The sequence below is a fragment of the Gouania willdenowi genome, chromosome 21, assembly GCF_900634775.1.
Source record: "Gouania willdenowi chromosome 21, fGouWil2.1, whole genome shotgun sequence".
Classification (NCBI taxonomy): Eukaryota; Metazoa; Chordata; class Actinopteri; order Blenniiformes; family Gobiesocidae; genus Gouania; species Gouania willdenowi.
The window spans coordinates 7,458,380-7,484,025 of NC_041064.1; the positions used below are offsets into that span (position 1 = coordinate 7,458,380).

At 35.3% G+C, this 25,646-nt stretch overlaps 1 protein-coding gene across 1 annotated transcript in view; it reads right to left on the reverse strand.

The window, feature by feature from the left end:
* LOC114454704 (ephrin type-A receptor 6-like) overlaps positions 1-23,030 on the reverse strand; it is a 242,239-nt gene extending 219,209 nt beyond the window's left edge. The window contains exons 1-2 of the mRNA XM_028435348.1: positions 22,413-23,030; positions 4,140-4,204 (exon numbers count right to left, since the gene is read on the reverse strand). Coding sequence (XP_028291149.1) covers positions 4,140-4,204; positions 22,413-22,494 — 147 coding nt within the window. The 5' untranslated portion in view covers positions 22,495-23,030. The remainder of the gene's footprint in view (positions 1-4,139; positions 4,205-22,412) is intronic.
* Between the last annotated feature and the right edge of the window lie 2,616 nt (positions 23,031-25,646).

Sequence of the window (25,646 nt, forward strand, 5' to 3'; positions counted from 1 at the left end):
GTTTCCTTTGAAGTTTCCTTGACTTCTACGTAAAAATTCCAGCAAGATTCTTTTTGTCTTCTTTTTGAATATGTTATGGTTTCATTTATTCAGCCATTGAATACAGACATTCAAAGGAAACATCAAAGTGATCAGCAAAATATGTCAGGAGATCAAAGTGGATTTCCTGAGGAACAGTTTTCTGAATTAATAAAACCTTAACCTTGACTTTTTTTTTTTTTTTTTTTAACACTTGAATTAACATGAACCTTTATGGTGCACAATATATGTCTTAAAATGTCATCCACCTTCATTTTTATTAAAAATATTTATGAAAATGTGCATCCATACCATGTGCATCCTAATAGCCAATCATCTTCCTCTTGTTGCAAGATTTTTCTATGATTCTAGTTTTTTAATAGTTTTTTTCAAAAAGCATCCATTAATACACTCCTCTACTGCACCTTCACGTTTATACCATTCAGCTGCTATAATCCTGGTGAACTCATCATGAGGTAATCAGTGTAAAGTAGTTATTGCATATAAAACTACATCGCTACAACCAGACTGACAAGGGTTTATAAGTGAAGCTGGATCCAGTGTGTGCCTCTGATAGGTAGCTACACAGAGCCAGGCTGTATCCGCCTGATACCGGCCTGTGTCTAATACGGTGCAGATTGAGTTGCTTGTACAGGCTTTCAGGTAGTGAAGGGGATTTAAACAATTTTACCACCCAAGATCTTCACACCTTCCCTCAGGCCCTCTCACCTTGACGCCTTAAATATTAATGGTGAGTCGGGAGGAAAGCGGATGAGTGAGGAAGGGGAGAGGGCTGACAGCTTAATCATGAAGATACTAGCCTCCTCTTCCTCACTCCTACTCGCGCTTCAATGCTGTGGGCGGCTGTCACCGTGACCTACATGATGTAATCACCTCCATAACCCTGATACAGGCCTCCAAGGGCCACACTGGGAGAGGGAGAAACAAAAAAAAGGGCTGAGGGTTGGAAACTCAAGAGTCCTCCAGCAGAAGCTCATTTAAAGTCAAAACCCACAGGTAGCAGGAATAGGATTTTACATAATGGTGAACAAACTTTCGAGAGTTATACAAGTGTCTTTGTGGATTACATAAGCATATATTAGCCTTAAAAAAATACTTTTATTTTGATAACTGTTTCAAATAACAAAGAGAACTGTTATCTAGAGGTGGCACTAGACCAGGGGTGTCTAACTCTTTTTAGCTCAGGGGCCAAATACGAAGTAGTTTGATCTTAAGTGGGCCACAGGCGGGAAAACAAGCAATTTCATCATTAATGTCCCCAAGTTTATACTTTACACAATGCATTAGGACTGGGCGATATAGACAAAAACTCATATCTCGATATTTTTTTCTCAAAATGACGATATACGATATAAATCTCGATAATTTTAATTCAAATTAAGTCTTGTCAGTAAAACAAGGTTAAATTTGCTGATGCGAACTGCCACACAGGCACATTTATTCACAAACTGTCTCCTATGAAGGACAGCATGTGTGAGTGAAACTATGCTTTTTAATGCTATTCTGAGAAGTAGTGACTCCTAAAACAAGTGTATAAGCTATAAAATATATATATTTATATATATATATATATATATATATATATATATATATCGATATTGGTGATATTGTAATTTTCTATATCGTCAAAAATAGAAAACTTGATATATCTTGAATCTCGATATATCGTCCAGCCCTGCGACGAATAAATCATACATAAAGGCGCCAACACTATCCAAGCAATAAGTGACAGATATCAGTCCTGGCAGGATTTTCTAGAATTGAGTGATTTGAGCAATTAGAATTAAAATTACTGCAGTTGTGGAAAAAGCATGAGAAAATACAAATATTGTGAGTTTCATTGAATTTGTGTACAGTATTGAGATATCTAAAATATCTAAGATATGAGTTATTTGGTAATTTAGAAAATAATTTATGATTCTGCTGCGGGCTGAATTAAATTCTTTAAAAAAAAAAAAAAAAAAAAAAAAACACACGTACAAAAGTGCCCAGTATGTTTTAAGAAAATAAAAGTGCAATCAACATCCAAGCTAAAATGCATTGAGGAATGAGGTAGTCTAACAAGGTCTTAGGTGGTTCACTGACATTTAGTGATCAGGTGTTTACGTGCTATGCATATGTTGGCACAATTAAATGCTTTTTTTCATTAAAAAACATGATTTTACATAATAGGTTTGGACATTTTTTGGATTCATATGAAAATCCCGTGGTGATATTTTGCCGAATCAATTTTTTTCATACACCCTTATTCAATAAACAGATAATTAAATAACCATACCCATGAAGAGGTAATATAGCATTAAGTGGTGCTGAGAAACTACTTTGCATGCTCCACACTGCTTCCAATCTAGTTGATAATGTTTTGGTAATTTGGCAGCACAGACAGGAAGAGCATTTGGTGTAAACCAAAGGTTGTGATCTGAAGATATTCCAGTTTGTTGTCAGCCCATCCATATTTTATGATGCCAATATGCCTTCTGTTGGACACTCGCTACTGTTTTCAAAGTTGGGACACATTTCAGACAAAAATATATTGCCATGGAGCCAGAAGCACTTAGTGCTGCTAGAACACAATAAAAAAGATCCCACTTGCGTATCTGGCGGACGAGAACGTTGAGTAAAGCATGATACAGAAAGCCCTTAGCTACTCTAGTAAGAAAGATCAATGTCCAACTTAGATTCCCAACAGTCCCCTTAAAAACAAGGAACTGGAATGATTGCAGAGAAAAGGGTGACGTGGTTGGAAGTTGGTGTAGTAAAAATATAGAATAAGTGGCTTAAAAGGGAAATGATTAAGATTTGATTAAGGATTCAATTATATTCTATTTTTGTGACACAGCTTCCCTGGTTTCTACAAAAACATAAAGCAAAAGCTGATTTTGTGCGGCCCCCAAAACAAATCCCCGAAAATTGTATTTCAAAAAAGTTGGAAGGAATATAAAGCCTAACATAATTCACAAAATAACTCCCAAAATACACAAATCGACAGCAAAATGCACAAAGTACACAAAAAACACACAACGAAAATTCCAAAAATACACAAAACAACAACAAAGACAGACACAACAACCACTTAAACAACAACACATCACAGAATAGCTAGAAAAAAAAAACAAATTGTCAAAATTACACAAAATGAAAGGAAAATATAGAAAACAAAAATACAGAAAGGGACAAAAAAAATGCACAAATCGACAACAAATGCATAAAGTTACAGAAAAATATACATAATTAGAACACAAAGAATAAGAAAAACAGACATAACGACTCTAAAAAGACACACAACATAAATGCAGAAAATGACAGAAAAATGCACAAAAAACAACACGTGACTGAATAGCTCCAAAATCACACAAAATGACAGGAAAATACAGAAAACAACAATAAAAATATAGAAAGTGACAAAAAATACATGTAATTACAACGAGAACACCAAAAACGCACAAATCGACAACAAATGCAAAATGTTATCGAAAAATACACATAATTAAAACAAGAACACAAAAAACAACACATTACAGAATAGCTCCAAAGAAACACAAACTGTCAACAAAATTACACAAAATGACAGGAAAATACAGAAAACATCAACAAAAATACAGAAAGTGACCTAAAAAATGCAGAAATCCACAACATGCAGTACATGCAGAAAATGGCAGAGAAATAAACATAATTACAACAAGAACACAAAAAACAAGAAGAACACAAAAAACAACAAAAACATAAATTACTAAAAATACACACAATTACTAAAAACTGACAAAACAACAAAACCACAGACAAAGACAAAAAAAAAGACAAAACCATTTTTTTCCTCTGTATTAATGCTCTGATTGGTCATTATTCTGAATGCTGACATCAAAGTTGATCATGTGGCCCTTGGATTGGATACAATCACATTTTTGTGGCCCCCTGCTGTTATAGTGTTGCCCAGCCCTGACATAAAGCAAATGTTTGCATACGAAACACACTTTTGATCCGTGCTCTGCTGACACCAACAAAATGTAATTGACAGATGGAGCAAACGGCCACAGATTTGAACAGAAATAGTTGAGGAGGAACCAAATGCATTAATCTGGGAGCTGAGTAGCCCCTCTCACCCCATTTATCGGATACGTCTTCCATCCCAGCTCCCCGAGCACTGAGGTCGTATCCAGCAGCACGACTGCAATTGGAAAGAAGAAAAGGAAAATACAACGATTAACAATCTGGCAACTTGAAGAAAGTCTCATCTTCACTCTGCAAATTGAAATATCAGCCAGAAACATGTTAATCTAGACATTTTTCTACATGAACAAAAAAAATGAGTTTCTTGGATGAATATTTATGAATGAGAGCAGAGAGAGAGAGCAACATTTTCACTACTGGAGACACAATCCAGGGACTGATGGATTGCGGTCAGATTGTTGTCAACAGTCCATTCCCTGTTTTGTCATCAGCAACTTTGCCTCCATTTCACTCTCAACAACATGCTTATCTTCTGCTGATCCTTTAGACGGTATATGAGATGAATCAGTCAATTACTGTAAACCACAATGAAATCCAGGCATTATTCAGTCATTAGCCAAGAAATTAAAGTAAATCTAAAACTTTATTTGAAAAACATTACTTTGTTACAACAAAATTGCAACAATCAGTTAACTGTAACCATTAGGGCTGTTGAAAAAAATCGTTTCGGAGATATATCGCAATATAATATATAGCGTGATTCTCGGATTGATTTGAAATACATCCATATTGATTTTTTTTTATTAATTTATTTTATTTTGTTTACCTTTATTTAACCAGGAAAGTCTTATTTACTGCAGGAGACATTGTAACTGCACAAAAAAGTGCACTGAAACCTACACATGTTGACTGGCTTGTGTTTTTTTCTATAAAATCTAAAAAAGAAAGTACTAACTTTCTGCATTTATGTGTTGTTCTAGGCATATACCTCAGTTAAGTTGCACTAAAGTCAAAGTTGGTGTAAAAGCCACAGGCATATTGTATGTTATATTTTTATTTTAAGTTGTTGGCACAAGGCATGTTAATACCAATGTTTTGAGTGTAAAATATGTCAATAAAATACATTTCATACATAATGTTCTCATGAAGGTGTACACATTTACAGATTTGTTGTCTCTTAAGTCATATATTTAAAAAAAAAAAAAAAAAATTGCAATAATCGCCTTTTACTTTAATATCGGGATATATATCGTATTGGATCGTGACCTATGTATTGGGATATGAAAGGTATCGCCAGATGCCAGGCAATACACACCCCTAGTAACCATGCATTATCAGGCAAAAAGCAATGTTGTGTTGAGGTTTCATTTATTCACTTTTTCCAGGAAATTTACTTTTTAAATTTCAAATAAATTTTCTTAAAAAAAAAAAAAAACAAGTTTGATTAAATGAAACCTCAACATATTATTTCAAAAAAGAAGACAAAATTAACTTGCTGAAATCAAAAAGCAATGTTATCGGACAACTGGAGAAATTTCCATTTATGGCAAGGGTAGGGACTCTAGAAATAGATAATAATCACAGAATTTACTTCTTCAAATGGAAATAGTAATACTGTATGCATTTATTACTTGGCAATTTATAGGGACGTCCCAATACAACTTTTTCACTTCCGATACGAAACCGATATAGCAGCTTTGAGTATTGGCCGATATCGATCCGATACCAGCACGAATCATACATACTATTATGACATATTTTGTAGTGTGGGAAGTTATAAAAGGTTTGATCAAGTGATGTTCCTCAAACAGAGAGAAATAGTCAACAATTCAAGTTTACGTCACTTATTTTTTTTACTGTCAGGTGTGGTGGGAACAACTGAGGGCGGGGACAAAAAACAAAAACTTATCGGAGCGTTTATATCAGAGATTTTAGATGCAGTCCGATAAAATCCGATATATGTTTTCTGGCTGATATTGGACCAATATCAATATTGGATTGGGACACCCCTAGTAATTTATCCATTTATTCTACAACATTGGTTGAAAATGGCATAATGACACAGAATATACTCGCAAATGCATGTGTTGGGACAATACCATGCATTCACAAGCTATTTATCCCATAAATGTGTGGTTAAATGCACGTCAAAAAACCAAAAAATGTTACACTAAATCTCACAAGTTCACAGATTTCCTCTCCTCAAATAAAAATAGCTACGTGACATGGACTAAACCCCCACCTTAATGTTTTCGGACAATATTGGGCATCTACACAATATTTTTATTTGTAAAACGAGTTGAACGTACATTCAAATATCGCTCTACGTAATGTCACGTAATGAAAGAAAATATGAAATCAATAGTAGTAAACTGAATAAACACAATTAGCATGCTAGGCATAATTTTGGTAAATTGAATAGCCTGTAATGACATCTTATTAAGGAAAGCTAAGAAAATGGAAACCAAAGACAGAAAAGTGATGAACCAGTGAGTTTTATTAATATTAAGTGTGGCCAAGGCTGTTGTTAATATATACAAACATGCTACAATAGTGTAGCGACTGTACATACAGGTATGTATTGTTGCAAAGCAGTCAAACACCTTAACGGAACACATTAAGCCCAACTGTGAAGGACTTGGCCACATAGAATCTTTTTAGCAGCACAAGCATAAAGCATTAAGTAGGCCACCAAAAACACTCAATCTAATCAACCATTTTGTTCTAGAAATGTAATTACACTAAATAGTTACAGTATGAGCTAAATTTACAGAAACAGACCTCATCTTGAAATTGCCACGATCATAAAAACACAACAAGGAGGGTCTATTCCCTTACTCTATGATCGCTAGCGGAAAAACTGCTGGAATAGACTCGAGAGGGCTATTTAGAACAATTCATCCACTCCCCCACTGTACGTCAGCACTGTTTAAACAGATTAGCTGCTAATAATAAAAGAAAATCTCTGTTCATAATGAGTGCGTTGCGAGCGTCAGTCAGTCGTTAAATGTCCACCCAGATGTTGCTTTGGGGGCTCGTATAGTACACACACGCACAAATCTGGGACGAACACACTACTAGCGTACATTGCAGGCTACTTAACCAAGCGAGCGTCAGAAAAGACCGTTAAAATATATATTTATATAATAGCATATGTATATTTAATACCCGTGTACATCTGTTTTTACATGTGACAGGCAGTTGGCAGTAATTGGTGCGTGGCTGTTTTGTATTCATGTCTACATGTATGAGTGTCGTTTAAATGCCATTCAATGCAAATCCAATGTTCAAAAAACCATATTACAGCAGCACTTTGTGCATTCTAAATGAAAGTCAGCCTGGTTTCACCCTGAACAGGATTCATAACAAAGTTTTACTAACACTTTCCTTAAAGTTTTATACATAAAGGCTGATATTACGCTGTCATTAGCATAAATAAGGTGTTATGAAGGCTGTCATTAAGCGTCGTTCATTACCAAAACACTTTGGTTGGGGTCAATTACAGTTACAATTACAATTCGATTACGATTAAAGTGACCAGCATTTTTTCCAATTACAATTAAATTACAATTATTTTTTATCCTCAGAAATTACAATTACAATTATGCTCTCAATTACAAAGTCCAATTAAAATGAATCACAATTACTGAGGCTGAAATAAATAACCTAAAAAGTTAACCTTTTGTGTTAGCTTTCTGTTAGCATCTCTTATGATAACAGGTCCTAAATCAGCAGTAAAATACAAATATCTATCAAATAATTTCTTTCCTATCTATTAGTTACCTTGTTAGGCTTCCTAATCAATTAAAATATAGGTTTCAATATTTTTGGTGTGGGCATCTGAGCCCTTTTTTGTGTCCGTATATTCCTCGATTTAACAGTTTTAAAATGGTAAAATGTGGGAAAGCTTGACATGAAACATAATTTAATAATTGTTAACTACATATGTGTAGAACTGTACATAAAATGTAACATGGCTCCCCAGTTTTGCGTGAAATTATAATTGACAATTTTTACATAACTTTCATGGCAACTACAATCACAGCTGTCAATTATCTAAACTCAATTACAATTTAATTACGATTACCACACCAACAGATAATTGTAATTATCAATTACACAATTACAATTGACCCTAACCCCATTAAATCCCTCCACCTAACCCAAAACATGCCAACATAGCTCCAAAGGTGGCAGAATTTAGCAAACGACACTCCTGAATGACATTGTACGGGGCAATGAGAATAAATGTCTATTCTATTTATGGCAGCCTTATGTATAACACTTCACACAAAGTGTGTGTTACCAAAGTTTTAGTAAAATGCGTTGCAATCTGAAGGACAGTGAAACTCCCTAAAGTCGTCAGAAAAGCCTGAGGCTGTCAGACCGTGAGGACGAGAGAAAAAAGATGTCTTCAATTAAAGCTTTCCATTTGCTCTGATGGACCGGCTATTGTGAAACTTTCATAACATCTTCTAAAACAGAGCTTTCAAAGTCATTTTAGTTCAGGCGCCCAATGCCAAGTAGTTTGTTCTTAAGTGGGCCACAGATTTTAGGCGGGAAAACGAGCAATTTCAACATTAATGTTCCCAAGTTTGCACTTTGACGTATAAATCATATATAAAGTACTGTATGTAAGGCGGCCTCAATATCCAGGCTAGTGAAGTGACAAAAATGAGTCTCTGCATTTAATTGATTATGTGACCAATTTTTATTTAGTTTGGGGAAAATTATGTGAAATAATTTAAGGAAAATAAAGTTATTTGAACAATTTGAGATTTAAAATGACTCCAGTCATGTGATAAAAGCATGGGAAAATTTTGAATTTGTTTTTTGTATATTTTATTTTACTTTCTTTTCTTTTTTTCTCTGAATTCTTTTACTGATTATCATAAGATACGCTAACAGAAAGCTAACACAAGAGGAAGGTCACGTTTTATGCAGTTATTTATTAAAGGTTTTATGATTGTGATTAACTAAATTTATACTTCAGTAATTGAGAAGGTAATTGTAATTTACTTTCAGAAGGGAGAATAATAATTGGAATTTTAATTGGAATTGGAAAAAGCTTCGGTCATTGTACTCATATTTGAAAAATGTAAATGACCCCAATCCTGTGTGTGTGTGTAGTGAATGGGGTTAATGAGTTCTATGAATTTGTATATTTAGACGGGTTGGGAGATCTACAACTGGATTATTTGTTAATTTACACAATAATTCAAGTTTTTTCTGTCTTTTTTATTTTTTCCTGCGGGCCAAATTGGATAGTCTAAAGGGCCGGATTTGGCCCCCAGGCCTTGATTTTGACACGTGTTCTTGCAGATTGTAATTTAAGGCTCCTTGCGTTTGTGTCTTTTGCACAAAAAAAAAAAAAAACATTTCATAATCTCTATAATGAGGAAAGTAACTTCACTCCTTTGACAGCCCAGCCATACTTTACTCAACTCTTAATGATTAGTCAGCAGTAGACTGTGACGCTGACTGTGCTAAGCATTAATTATAGACCTTGTTGCATGATATACTGAACCATGACTATTACATCTCAGATGATTAAAAAAAATGAGATGTAGCTCATAAAAGCATAATGAGGTAGAAAATGTGAGGTTAAAGTTATCAAACTATCTGATTAACATTGACTGCTTAGTATGTCTGGGTAAATTATTTGCATTAATCTTTCTTTACGTGTTAATTCGGTAAGAAAAATGATGTACGAGATGAGGACGATTAAATTAGTAATATTCTGCAAGTGCGAAGGTGTACTAAATTTATGTCAAAGATTGTTTTCTCATGTGTTCCAAAGTAAAACACTACACACTCATCTTTCGTGGAGAAATTATTGTTTTACTGACTAATAAACATCCAAAAAATGCTAAATAGAGTAAATAGGGTCAACTACTGTTAGTAATTTTTTTTATTTTTCATACTTCAGGTAATTTTCAAAGTCGGTATGCCTTTTTAGATTTGAATGTAGTCATAATAATCTCAACTGCTCATTAAACACATCACATTAAAAACCAACTTCAGATGAAACTCTGCATTCATTTTCAATCACAGGATAACATGGTCACAAGATGAACCGTAACACGGAGTGAACAGGATTTTCACGGATTGAACCGTTTTTCATGTGAAAAACTGTAACAAAGCCAAAAACCTATGAAGTCTGCAAAGTTCATATTTAAATTAAATTAAATTAAATTAAATCAATTTAATTTAATTTAGAAAAACTGTAACAAAGCCAAAAACCTATGAAGTCTGCAAAGTTCATATTTAAATTAAATTAAATCAATTTAATTTAATTTAGAAAAACTGTAACAAAGCCAAAAACCTATGAAGTCTGCAAAGTTCATATTTAAATTAAATTAAATCTATTTAATTTAATTTAATTTAGAAAAACTGTAACAAAGCCAAAAACCTTTGATGTCTGCATTTACACTCTAGATTTATCAGTGTTTTTTTCCTTGTGTAAAAAGGCAATTACAAATGTCACCTTAATCTATAGCTGTGTTTCCATTACAGTTTTTCACAAAATAAAAGCGACATTTTTAAAATTTCAACTTTGCTGCAGGAGGATGAACGCTCCATACCTCCTTATAACACTCTGTATTCCTTTGTTGTTTGCTGTCTAATGTGGCAGTAATCATTTTTAAGTATAATGCAAAGAAATATCTGGTTCTCTTCTGTCCACACGTACCGCGCCATGTTTTCTCAGAGAGACGTGGTCATGTGACCAGGTACGTCACGTCCTGTGACGTGTAATTGCGAAATAAGTGTCTCCATTGCGCTTTTGCGACACATTTAAATATCAAAACGTCTGAAAAACCTCCTTGTGAAAGCGTAAAAATATTTTTGCAATATTGGAGTGTTTTTTCAAAATTCAGTTTTTTTATTGCGCCATTTAGATTTTGTCCATTTCCAAGTATTGTGTTAAAGAATAAACATAATTTCTGCGCAATAACACGATAATCACCCCCGCGACCCTAAAAAGGAACAAGTGGGTCAGAAAATGGATGGATGGGACTTGATCATTCAGTAACTTTACAAATTCACAAGATTCAATTACATGAAGTTTTTTTTTAATTTTATTTATTTATTCAGTTTATTTCCGACATGATTACATTCACTTTTTTTTTTTTTTACATTTTTTTTTTTTTTTTTTTTGTACATGCCGAAAATTCAGTCAGGTTTGCAGTTAATCACTTAAAATAATGTCAACTCCTTAGACAAACCCAAAGATTGTCATTTCACAAGATGACAGAAGGTGACAAACAGTCAATGTCTATAATTTTTCTCTTCAAATAGCCACAAATGTATTCTCACTGGTGGTATTGGTTTAACTTTAGTCGGATGTCTACATGGAAGTCCCCTTAACTCCATTTGTGAAACAATGCCATTCCTTCAAAATGTGCCACTTTCACAAAACAAAGATCCACAAATATTGAACTGAACGACATTATAGAAAAACAATTAACATCACATTTCTATTAGCTACGCCTTCTAATAGAATTTTACCCATAAACCTACTGAGTATTACTTATCTGTTTTGGGTGTGTAAGCCAGGCTTTATTTAATAATGGGCAAATAGTAGTTTTCTTAGGGGCTGCCTCTCTTTTAACGGCTCCCTACACAACGTTTAAGTGCAGTGCATCAAGCTATAAACTCTACGAGACAAACAATTGTGAGTGTAAGTAACAGCTTTCCAGAACAGCAATAGTTCCTCCTCCTGTGACATGGTTGTCAAGGATTACGATCAGAAAGTAGGCATTGATTTATACCACTTTTTATGGCATCGCGAGGAAGGACTTCGTGCTGAACTTCTCATCTGTAGTTTCCCCCCCAGTCTCTGCACTGCTAGTTTTGCTAAAATGTGGCTCTATTAACTGTGTTTGGATCGATTCCTGCATCTCTGCGTGTCTTTGCCCATCAGTGAGGGAGGGAGCTTGTGCCTTGTCGGCGTCTGTGCCAGGATGGAAGGTGTTGCTGGCACGGCTTTTGGTGCTAATGCACATTATTTGGGCGACTGTGGGCAGATGAGCAGCCGTGCACCTGGATGAATGCCTGATCAGAAGAAAAAAAAGACTGACATAGTGTAGCGTGTATGAAGCCCAATGTGAACTAATGGTGTCAGAACATTTTGTTTTCCACAGATACGACACTTCAGCTTCTAAAAAACTTTACCAGTGCCGTTAATTAGGGGTTCCTGGTCCGACACTGATCAGATATCAGTCCAATACGAGCAAAATAAAAAAGAAACAAGATTACATCGGCCTGCATCTTAAATCTCTGATACGAGCACTCCAATACATTTGTAGGGTCCTATAAAATCTGTTTTATTTTTTTTCCAAATTCTGTTTTTTCCACTTTAATTTTTTGTTTTTTAACAAAATGTTTTAAACAATAAATATTAATAAATTAAAAAAAACTCATAATTAAACAAAAAATGTCAAAAATAAAGTAAGGATGGATTATTCTGACTGCTCCTTTTTAATTATTTATATGTCATATAACAATGTATGAGAACAGCATTAATGTCACCATATTTCCTCTCAGGGATCTGAGCAGGTTTATTGATAAAGTTTGGATCAACTTAGTTTAAATTAACCTAATTTAAATTATCCTATCTTCTGTAGCTCAGATGAGATGTTGTTAGAATGTAACATTCTAATAACGTTGCTCCAACTGACTTTTATTTTGTAAACCGTAAGTTCCCACTGAAACGGTTGCACTTGAGGTAACTTGCTGACTGTGAATGTGTACCTATAGACACGGACAAAAGGCTGGAATAAAAAGAACTAAAGGAAAACACAAACTGAGTTATTCTTAGTTAACCAGACACAGCAGTTCGAACACTGAGCAGGTTAAGATGATTTAATCTGATCACGTTTTCACGGAGCACCAATACGCTACACACAAAACGGACGAGCTTCACAGGCACAGCAAAGTTAAACGGGCACTGGTGGCTCTGTATTTAGGGGTCAGTGATGATTTGCGTTGTTTTAGAGGGTGTTTGTGGTGGTTTAAGTGAGTTTAATGCAGCCAGGACAGGAGGAGGGAGGGCGGTGCACCTAATAAGAGGTCCCTGGAAACATTTCCCCATGAAAAAAAAAACAAAAAAAAAAAACAATCTTTGCCCTACGATGACGACGTTTCATGCCAATTTTGTCCATTTCCGCGTTTAACCGTTTTCATTGGTTGATTCCGTGATTTTGTCCGTGATTCTGTTAACGCAGATTTTATAGGGCTGTACATATGTTTTTACCTCCGACAAGGTATAAGTATCTCCGTCTGTCTGTCTGTGAGCAGGATGTCTCAAAAAGTTTTTAAATGAAATTTGGTGAGCTGATAGACGATGTCAAAAGGAAGAAGGAGTTCAATTTTGTGGGATGATCCGGAAGGTACTGTAGATACAGTATCCAGAAAAACTTTTTAAGCAAGGACATTTCAAAAAGTTATGAACAGAAAACTGGCAGAGGTTTGCGCTCTCTGAGGGATCTTTGTTTATATTGGATTTATTTAGGTTATTTCTCAGGGTCTTCTCATTCAATTGTAGAATATTCTTATGTTTAAGGTCAAAATGTATGTATTGCTTAATAATAAATGGGTCAGTATTTCTCATACCTACTGTTAGTAAGTAATATAACTTGATTAAGTATTTTCACACAACACTCCACACAACAAAAATAACTAAAAAGTATTATTGTATTATGATTCCTGTTGATAGTGTATTGTATCAATATCGGCCAATACGTAAGGATGCAATATCGGGATCATCTAAACATTCCTATCGTATAAAAAAATTAACCCAGAGGTTTGGGGGTAATATTGTGTAATATCGGTGTAAAATTTTATTAGTAGAAGTAAGTAAAGAAGTAAACCAATACCAATAATACCAACAAAGTATGTATTACAAAAAGAAAAAAGAATAATGATTTGAATCTAAACAATTTATAATCCAGTTCTAGATATCACAGTCACTCTTTGTGCAAAGTGTTGCAAATAATACCACAGAATTCCTGAAAGTTGCATTGCCATTTTGGAATTATGAAGTCAAGATCCTGGAGGTACTGATATCTACAACTAATCCTTTACATAATGGTAATTACTTAAAGACACATTTAAACATAATTTTTCCTGAAAATTTTGGGGGGATTTTTCCGGTTTGGCCCACTTGGAATGAAACTGGTAAATAGGCTCTTGACCCAAAGTGAGTTTGAAACCCCTGGATTACACTAATGTGCCGATACTAGTAACGGGAGGGGCTCCAGCAAGTACTAACTATTAACACACCGATGCCATTTATTGCATCAAACTCTTCATCAAAACGCTACGTTTTCATGTCTTAGAAAAACAAACGAACGTTCCTACACACGAGAGAAAATGTTGGCGATTTCGAGGACCAGATTTTCAGCGAAAAGTCGGTACAAAAAAAAAGTAAAAAGGGTATCGGAACAACATTGGTTTACACCTCCCACACAGAGCTGAGGAATAGGATTCAGACTCGTGTAATACCTGATTGAACGTGATCATGTCCTGTTTTTCCAAACTTTAACGGATATGTGATCTTACGTTACTCTTATTTCCCATAAAGAATGTGAGCTCAATGATTTCAAAGCAAAAACTCAAGCAACAACAGTAATTGGAGCCATCTGTCCATTCTTGTTTTGTTTTTTTTTCTCTGACGATCTCATTTTTCAGTATGAAGATGTCTCTCTGCACGGCACCCACAAACCCTGCCTGGAGCCCAGGCTCCTTTGGGACTTCCACTGGTTCGATATAAATAGAACATGAGCAGGCCAACTCATAAATAAATGGAGCTCCGGTAGAATGATGACATCTCTTGTCTGACCAAAAAGACTTTGCAGGTCTAATAAACAGCTGAAGTAACAACAGACCCAAAAACTAAGCTTCAAGTGTTACTTTATGGAAAGTACAAGTGAGGGCACTGTGATCCCTTTTCAAAAGTGTCAATCACTGCCTCGGCGCTAAATAAAGAATGGGGATTTAAATAAAGGGTGTGTGCTAGTTTTAATAGATACAATAGATATCATTCAATAATAAGGAACATCGTGTATTATTGCAGACATAGGCAACTGGCGGCCCTCGGCCTAATTTTATGCTGCCCCAAAAGTAAATGTACAAAACGACAGAAAAATACACAAAACGAGCAAGAATACATCAAAATAAAAATACAAAGAATTACAACATTGCAGGAAAATGCAGTAAAAGACAAGAAAAAGACACACAATACTCTAAAAACACACAACTACTACAAAAAAAGAAACAAAAAACAGTAATAGACAAAATTACAGAAAATGACAACAAAAGTACACAAAAAGACAAGAAAAACAAAAAGTGACTCTGCAAACTTACAGTACTAACAAACAAGCAAAACAAGAGCAGAAATACACAGAAATTACTCCAAAAAACGCAAAATGGCAGCACAAATACACAATATGACTCCAATACACATATTTTGCAGGAAAAAGAACAGAAATGACACAAAATGCCTCACAATGAGCAAGACAACAAACATACAGAGAATGACAGAAAAACATACAAAATGACTAAAAAACTCTTTGTTCTTTCCTGTATTCGTGCTCAGATTGGTCATTATTCTAAATGCTGACAAGAATGTTGATCACGTGACCCTCCGATCAAACAAACACATTGTTGTGGCCTCGCTGTGATAAAAGTTGTCTACCTCTGGTCTATTGTAAATGACTTATAACGGTTGATTTTTTTTGGATAAATCAGAGATGATTCACTATTAACTCGAATTAATTTTCACAATTCTAGAAATCCTCTCCATGCCAATTCAAGTTTTCACATGATCTGTGTGAATAGCAACATATGATGAGCATATTTGATGAACACAGGTTTGTAAACACCGAAAGGAGGGAGCCATTCAGTGTGGATCATTATTCAGAACGTGAGGCTCTCAAACCCGGCAAAAACCCGACAGGCATGACAGACTTTTCAATGCAACTCCGCACTCCAACAAGATCAAACACTCACCGCAGCGATAAACAGCCGCAGAGCAAATCTTTGAATGTAGCTGATTAGATCTGATAATGGCTGTAAGTGCGTTTAAGCGGCAGATTAGCGGAGAGAATTCATGCCAGTAAGAGACTCAACCTCGGTCAAATATTGACGCTGCGCTGCTGAGTGGGTTGTTGTCCTTGCTGCGTATCAAACGGAGATCTTTTCACAGGGTGTTTTTTTTTATTTTTTATTTACAGCTGTTATCAAATGCAAAACACCTGTACGGACATGTCTGACTAGAGCACGGCAAGAACCCAACAGAAATGTGGAACGAGAGAAGCTATAGATCAGGGTTTTTCAACAACTGTCTGGGAAATTATTCAATTGCACCTAATTCAGGGGTGTCGAACTTATTTATGCTCACGGGCCAAATACGGAGCAGTTTAATCTCAAGTATGTCACAGATTTTATGCGTGAAAGCAAGTTATTTTAACATTATGTGCCCTAGTTTACACTTTTACTTAAAAATAAAATACAAAATATGGAAGAAACTGACAATATTCAAGCAATAATTGATAGATATCAGTCCTAAAAGGATGTTTCCTTTAAATTTCCTAGAGAGAATTTAAGTGTATTAAGAATATTCTTTTTTTTCCAAAATCTTGCAAATTATCTACAAAATATCCCCAAATGAAATAGTAAAACATCAAAAATTGGAGGAAATTTAGAGATAATTTACAGGAGGTTTATGAAGAATATTGTCAGTGCCTTACATATTTTACATATAAGTGCAAACTCGGGCACAGCATAATTATATTACTGTATTATTGTTATTAGAATTACTATATTAAATGTAAAACTACATTTAAAAACAATTTTCATTACTGCAGCCCTACTTTGCATAAGGCCTTGTTGACAACTGACTGTTCAATGCATATATCGTTTCCTCTGCAAAGTCAAATAACTAATCCACACAAACTCAGTTAGTGGTTGGAGAGTCAAAGGTGCAGACGTAACATTCCTTTGGCGTGTTTGCATTTGCTGTCTGATTGATTTCCTTTGATAAACGCTGCTGCTGCTGCTGCTGCTGAATATCTCCTTCATCTGATGGTTGTGATATGAGCCGTCAGCTGGATGCCTTCAAGATGAAAAAAAGCTTTAATCAACCGTCCACGTGAATCAATCGAAACGAGCCCGAATCATCAATTTGAAGTTTGGTTCCGTAAAACTTATTCGGAGGACAAAAATGAGAAGGAACGGAGATTAAAGACGAGTCATTCTGCAGCGTTTGGAGGTATTTTTAGTTAAATGTAGTAAAGAGAGAAGCATTAATATGAGTCGCCATCATTTAGCAAAGCTTTTTTTTAAGCCTGTTTCAAAAAGAGAACTCTAAGTAAAGTAACCATCTAATAATGAAGTCTGGATTGTGAATTGTTTGATGGGGAAAAGAATAACAGTGGGTAAAGAAACCAGACGTATTTCTGTTTTATAACAAGTATCGGTGCTGATGAGTGGAAAGAGGAAAATGTTTACGTGTGTGTAAACGGTGAGCATTCACAAAGCAAAAAATAATAATAACATGTAAGGTTTCATTTATTAAACTTTTTCCAGGAAATGTACTTTAATCTTCTGATTAAACTGTCAGTCTTCTTGATCTACTGTCAATACATGCCTCTGAGGAAGACTGACAGTTGGCAGTCAGAGCATGTCTGGAGATTAAAGTAAGTAAATCTCCAGAAAAAAGTTGTCTGAATAAATTCAACTTTCACACATTATTGATTGTATTTGTTGACATCTTGGCCTAAAAAGGCACTGATCTGATCTCTCTCAGTTGTTTCTACTTCTTTATATAAACTTTAAACTTTAATCACTGAAATGTACCGATGGTGTTTTTCTGGAACAATGCAAATCCATTGAATTGTTCTCAAAAGTTGTTGCTGAGAAGCAACCAAGCCAACAGGAATCTAATACTCATTAAAAATACAAAAGCAATGAAATGGAGAGAGAAGAAACAAAAAAGTATGGACTTTGGCATCAAATACGGTGCTTTTCTTTCTTTGTTTCGAGAGTTGTCTGTACTCTACGCTGGACAATAACTGGGAATGTGCCACCAAAGGTCTGGGACCAGTCAATAAGAGGGACTGGAATACAGTAGAAAGCAGACATCAGTTCAATCATTCAATCTGTGGTGGAGAAAAACACACAATGAGCTTGTTTTGTGTGTGTGTGTGTGTGTGTAGTCGCAGCTGTCTGAGAGAACAGGGAGTAGCATCGCTCTTATCGAACACAGAGAACAATAAAATATAACCTGGGGGGTGGGGGAGGAGGGGTCCCACTGCGTTCTCTGAACAATCAATAAAACTATTTTAAACCTCACTGATGCCCCTGTGTGTGTGTGTGTGTGTGTGTGTGTAATTTTGACAAGAAATTTTAGATTAGTTAGAGTCTTTTGGCTAAAATTCTTTTTAGTTTTAGTCAAATTTAGTCATCTGATTTATTTTAATTTTAGTCTTATTTTAGTCGACTAAATCAATAACAGATTTCCAAGAATTTTTTTTATCGCTGGTATAGGAAACAAACTAAACCTACTGTAATTTATGTGTATGTATATGTAATATATAAAACACAAATTTAACTTTATTTTAACACAACTGTGTCTTTATTTCAATACAAAAGCAGGACTGAATAGGGCTGGGGGCGATTTTGCCTTTAAAAAAAAAAGATGTCGAGACTGAAATTTTTTAAAGAAAAATTCAAGTTTCGATTCGATTTTCAATTTTTTTTTTTCAATGTCAATTATTGCCGTGATTGTCCTCAAGAGTTAAAATGCATAAAACAAATCCCAAAATAAAAAGTAAATGAGGGTCTGTCATTTCACAATTTCAAGTTTTAATCAATCAATCAATCTTTTATTTGTATAGCGCCAAATCATAACCATTGGTATCTCAAGACACTTTACAGTAGAGCAGTCTTAAGGACAGACTCTTCATTTTATGGATACACACATATGCATATATACACATGCATATGTATTCCACACCCAACATGAATTCATCATGGCGGCAAGGAAAACCTTCTGTTAAGCAGCAGGAACCTTGTGTGGATCCCATTCCTATGATGGACAGCCATCCACGTTATGCTGTGTTGGGTGTTTTAACCCAGGTTTAACAAAAAGTGCAACAGCAACTTTACAGTATCTTAAATTTTCTGATTAAGAAATCACATACCTACATATTTTATAACATAACATTATAATTAAAAATAATAAACTATTACCTTAGCATCTCAGGATAGTGTGAATAAAACAATAAACATGCCAGTGGCACATAAAGTACTGTATATAGCCTACTGAAAGGGTAAAGGCATGTAAACAAAGAGGGGGCTGGCTCACATCGCGCTACGGTAACCCGCAAGGACGGAACGCGAAAAAGTCCAAAAAAACTGTGGTGGGAAAAAATGAAAATTTTTTCATTTTTTTTAAAAAAAACCCGAATTTGCAAAACAAAAACTGTTTTTATCTACAAATTTCATACATCGATTTTTTGCCCAGCCCTAGTAATGAATAACAGACTGTCAAGTTTGAAATGTTATCTTTCTCCCATAACAATGAAAACAAAAATGTGCAATAAGTTTTCAAGTTGCAACTCAATTTATACAAAACAAATAGTGCAAATGTCAAAGATCGTAAAGTCAAAAACCAAACAGAAAATAAACCAAAATAAATCAGAATTCACTCAAAACATATTTTTAAGTAGCAGGGTTTCAACATTTTAAATACACAAGCTGCCGTAAAATAGGCCGACCGGATGGCGACGTGTTTCGTGCATGTGGCCAATGAGAGCCGAACGGGAAACAACGTCATATCCTCTGCGCAAAGCAGTATCAAAACAAACATGGCGGCCCACACGGAGAAGACCGTTGCAGCTGCGCTCTGCTTGTTTTTAAACCTGGATTTATTGATGAAACTACAACAACAAGAGGCTTTAAAACTGTAAGTCTGTACCGTAATACACAGTTTTCATCTGCTGGCTCCGTTTAGGGAAAAAGAATTACGTTTGTCGCGCTATTGTCGTCAGGTCTGCTCATTGTTTGATTGGTTCCTCTGCGCGTGTTTGTCCCGCCCCCGCTCAGCCACCAGACCTCTAACGAGCGACTCCAGACTAATCGGCTGTATATGAATAATACAAGGAGACTAAGATGGATTCCAGGCTACATCTCTACCTGATTTTCGTCAGCGTATTTCCGTCTCGTCTTTTATTCGTTGACGATGACGTCAATCAATGTAGTCATAGTTTTAGCCTCAATGACTTTTTTCATTTTAGTTTAGTTTTCATCCGCAAAAATATATTTGTGACAAAAATACTTAGTCAACAAAACACGGGGGGGGGGGGGGTCACTGGAGAAGACAGGTCAGTGAGCTTCTGTAAAAGGTAAAGAAGAAGCGCAAACTCAACTATTCAACGCATAATAATATATATTACTCGTGCAAATGTCACTGCATGCAGAGGTAAAAGAAATAAATTACAAGTACCCACGTTAATGTAATTGAGTTGCTATTATGGGTTTTTTTACTTGTACTTATGCACATTTTAAAAGACGTAAAATCATTTGTTACATTTCTACACCCAAACATTATATATATATATTTATTGTGATTAATTTTTTATTTCCTCATTATTAACTCGTCGTACCATTTCTGATCAACGCTCAGCCACTTTTTTCGGTTGAGGTTGGTATTTCTACGTATTATGTTGTTACTTATGACAGTTTTAGAGTTCATACATCCATCTGATCATTTTTCTTATTTTGAAACTAATTGGTGTTGTTTTATTTATTTATTTTTTTAATCAGAATTGTATATTTTGACAAACCTTTTATTTTATACAGATGTCTTTGTGAAAAATAAATTAAATTCCAATTGTACAAGATTTGGTTTATACATGAGATGTTAACTGTATACAGGGGAAACGCGGCAATATTTATTACCACAAATAAACATGGGGGGGTGAACGTAGCTTTTACTTTCAGTAATATTTCATTGAGCTAATTTTTTACCAGTACTTGAATATTTTATGCATGACTTACTTCTACTTGAGTAGGAAACATTAGTACTCTTTACACCTCCGACAGCAGAAACTGTAGATTTTCTCCCACAAACACTGTGGATACAGATATATTTTTGGATCTGCCTTCCAATTACCTAGTTCTTAGTGTGTGTGTGTGTGTGTGTGTGTGTGTGTTTTAATTCAAGCAGCCTCCGGGTTGCCATTTGCACTCAGCAGAATCCCATAAAAAGTCTTTCTTGCCTTTTATTGTCTCTGACTCTGTTTGCTTTAAAAACTGAACCGAGGCAATTGAAGCCTGAACCACGGAATAATAAACTTTGCATTTCACTCTGGAATATAATGCCATAGGCAAGTTTTTAGAAATATGAACATGTTTTATGGCATATTAAAAAACACAAATATATGTAATTGCATTTTGGTAGAAAAAAATATATGAGGATTTGTTTGGTTTTTGTATTTTCGACCTCAAAAAAAGACAAATGCATCATTTCAACTTGGTATTTTAATACCTAGAGGAAGAGGCACATTTTTTAATTTATTTTGGCAAGTAAAAAGATATTCATCTCAATTTCATTTAAAGGTCATTACTCTTTAACCTTTTACGCATTATATTTGCTACAGAATGCCTGAAACAGTCCATCAAAGTGTTTTTCAACCTTGGGGTCGTGACCCCATATAGGGTCGCCTGGAATGTGTTCAACATAATTACTGATTAAAAATATATTCACAAAATTGTTTTAATTAATATTCCTTTTCCAATTAAAACAATCTTAAACACTATTATATACTTTCACTTTCTCAAACATAAATATAGTTCAAATAAATTGCAGTATAAAGATAAAAAGGGAGAAAAAAAAAATACAGCATAAAAAAACACATGCCACTTTTTGTGCAATAACCCTGGTTACTGTATGTTACGGAAGAGGATTATGGCCACTGGAAAAAATACAATAAAATAAATACTATTCAAGTTGGTTGATAAATCCAAATAACCAGCAAGAAATAAAAATAAATAAATAAATAAAAACAGAACAGGTTTATTCTTTTGTTTTGTCTTATTTATTTATTTTCTTTTTGGTCTTAACTTTTTTGTTACACATTATAACAAACAGGATAAAAAACTAATTCAAGAAAAAAGAATAAAAAAAAATTGGGGAGTCGTCAGAATCGTATGATATAAAAATGGGGTCATGATCCAAAAAAGGACGGGAACCACTGGTTTAAACCCTTTTACGCATTATATTCGCCACAAAATGCTATAGATAGACCTTGACATGTTGCAGGCTGGACTAAAAGCTTAAAGAGTTGGAATTTAGGCTGCACGGAATAGTCTGCGCACCTTGCATCCATCCTTCCATCCATCCATCCATCCATCCTCACCTTGGTTGCAGAAGCTGAGCCGCGTGAGGACAAATCCCAGGAAGAATGTCAGTAGACGGGAATTTCTGTTTCCACAACTCATGTCTGCAGCAACATTTATCACCAACTTTATCTGGGAGACTTTTAGCAGCGACGTGTCGTTAAAAAGGAACAAAAACGCGTCCGGATGCTCCAGTAAACACCGCGTCCTTTGGTCCTCACATCTGATCCCAAATGGAGAGATCTGCCCGCTGACGCTCCATAGCTTCACAGCTAAACACCTTTCAGACAAAAGTGGTGGAGATGCCTCTATACAGATATCCGCTTGGCAAGGAAACAACTTTCAAAATGTGTCCACGAACTTTTATCTGCCGCTGCGTTGCTTCACGGATGCATCGATACGCGTGGAAGTGGCGCGTCTCGTCTCCGTGGCGCACGGCGTCCTGATTGAATTACGGAGTCAGGTTTGGCACGACAGCCAGTGTGCCGCTGTCTGCCGGCTGCCTGTCTCCAGCAGCGGCAGCAGTGGGATGAGGATGAGGATGATGATGATGATGATGATGGTGGTGATGATGATGTGCACGGAGGTGCGCGGAGGAATGAGCGGGAGGCAGCGACAGAGCATGTGAAGCGGTCTGAAGGCTGTGCGCATCTGTGCACTAGAGGGGGTTAGCTGACAAGGCTTCAGACGTGTGTGTGCACGTGCAAGTGGGCATGTGCATGTGCGCGGAATGCAATGCAAAGATTCCCAAACCTCCTCATAAGGAGCAGACCGGTCATAGTCAGAGGTCTGACCGAATTTAAAAGCCCGTCCTGTCTCTGCCTGATTCTATTATGTAACATAAAGTCACTGTAGAAGTAAATATCAAGTTACTACTGCACAAGGCCAGGAGAGGTACTACACACTGTACTGTATCAACTGTAGTCCACTGCAGTAGTTCTCAACCTTTGGTGGATGAACAAAGAACATTGAAGACCACAGGACCCTCTATAAGGGGGGGGGGGGGATAAAAGGGAGAGATTTTTGGGGCCCATCCATAATGTCAGTAAAATGATGCTCCATTGTTTCTATGAATCTGTGATAACCACATTTATTTATTTATTTGAATAATATCCCCTGTTATCCAGGAATTGTGTTATTATTTGTGCCATAATATTTAGTCATCTTAAAGATGTAAATCCTTGTTTTAATAAAAAAAAAAAATCAACATTGGTTAAAAGTGACCAAAAATGGTGGAAAAGGTGGTAAAATGGGATTTTAAAATCCACAGAAATTGGTTAAACGTTGCAAATTACTGTGGCCAAAAACAGACAGAAAAAGTGTCAGTATTGTAGCAATTGGTTTAAACTGGCAATTTATGGGCATGACAAATTGCGAATGTGGTTAAATAGGCAAAAATAAGTTGAAATATAGTTAAAAGAGACTAAAAGTGACAATAATGGGTCAACATATATGACACTAGGTGGGAAAATTGGTGGAAAGGGTTTTTAAGTGCCAGAAATGTCTTGAAAGTGGAAAAAATGTGCAGAAAAGGCATTGACATTTGATAGAGAAGTGGCAGGAATAAGAGTAATGTAACAAAAACACATAGAAAAAGTCATTAAAATAGGTTAAAATATGGGAAGTTTGGTGTAGTTGCAGAAAAAGGGTAAAAATAGCCAAAAATGGGCTCATTGTTCAAAAAAATATTCTAAGTTTCTTGAAGGCATCTGATGACCCCCTCCCAGTGTCTCATCTGTATTACACTCTGAAATCACTTTAGTTTTACGTAGTTATATTTTTCTAATTAAATCAATATGTAATATGGTTAAACTCCTTTCACTTGAAATGGATTAACTGACTTATCACTGATAATCAATTGTTCAGTCGACCACAGGCAGATGAATCGCTGTATTGCTGTGTGAACATGTTAAAATAATGAAGCCTTAAAAGATAATGCAATATGAACTGAAAATAATAAATGAAATAATAATACAATAATTATCTTCATGTAAGTCTAAGGATTCAAACACAGCCTAAGGGCCAAAATCAGCAAACCAAGGCTAAAATTGAAGGCTAACATTATCATTATCCCAATGTAAAATTATCTTCTCTATTTTTCCATTTACTTATTTATTTCATTTTACTGTTATCTACAATTCTAATGCTACAGTTAAAATAAGTAGAATAAAACAACAGCAATCAGAGCACAAACCTCCACCAAATGTTAAAAATCCTCAGATATTGGAAGCTACAGTATATCTGGATCAATGATTCTGATCATGGTACAATTATTATTCACACTTTAAAGGCTTGGAAGTAAATGCGCAATCTAGATCTGATGAATATTTGCCAATGCCGAGTGATATTTTTCAGACTGATCTAGAATCAGTATATTGATCGAGATCTCCACCAAAATTTAAATGAATCCTCCACGGCATAAGGCAGTGTTTTTCAACCTAGGGGTCGTGACCCCATGTGGAGTCACCTGGAAATAAAATGGGACCACATAAAAATGTCTAGAAATAATAAAATAAAACAATCAATTGATTAAAATCATATTTAAGTTTTAAAATTACTATTCTTTTTCAAATTAAAACCCCGCGCACAATCTCCAACAACTGGATTCTACACTTTCCCAAATATAAATCTAGCTCATAAAATGCAGTATAAAAATATCTGAGCTTGGGCATCTTGTCTTTTTGTGCACTAATCCTGGGGCACAGTATAACAAGCATAGTATAACAAGCATGATCAAAAACTAATTTTAGAGTGAGAAAAAAGTCTCTGGGATTGCTAAAAATTTGTAAAATAAAAATGGGGTCACGACAAAAAAAGGTTGGGAACCAGTGGCGTAAGGTCTTTGGTTAAAGATTTGTTAAAATGTAAAATGTGTTCAGTACATATGACGTAATCCTGGTAACAGACAAAAAAACGGCCTGAAAATCAGGTACAAACTGATCTAAAGTGAGAAGGACTCGGCTCTTTCGACAAGCTGTAACTTTGATGGACATTTCTTATTTGTAGCCACGGGGCAAAGCAGTTTGATTTAAATAGCTGTTGTTTACACATCAACTCAATATGCTTCGAATCACAGCGAATAAAACTGAAAGTAATTGCACAAAAGTAAAAGAAGGGAATAAAACCAGGAATTAAAGGTTCTTTATAAAACATTTTTAACGTGTAGTTAAAGTCACAACTAAGGCTAACCTAAGGTGTATTTGTAGTATTGATTTATGTGGAGTGTTAAAAGCTAAATGCTGCTTTCATAATGT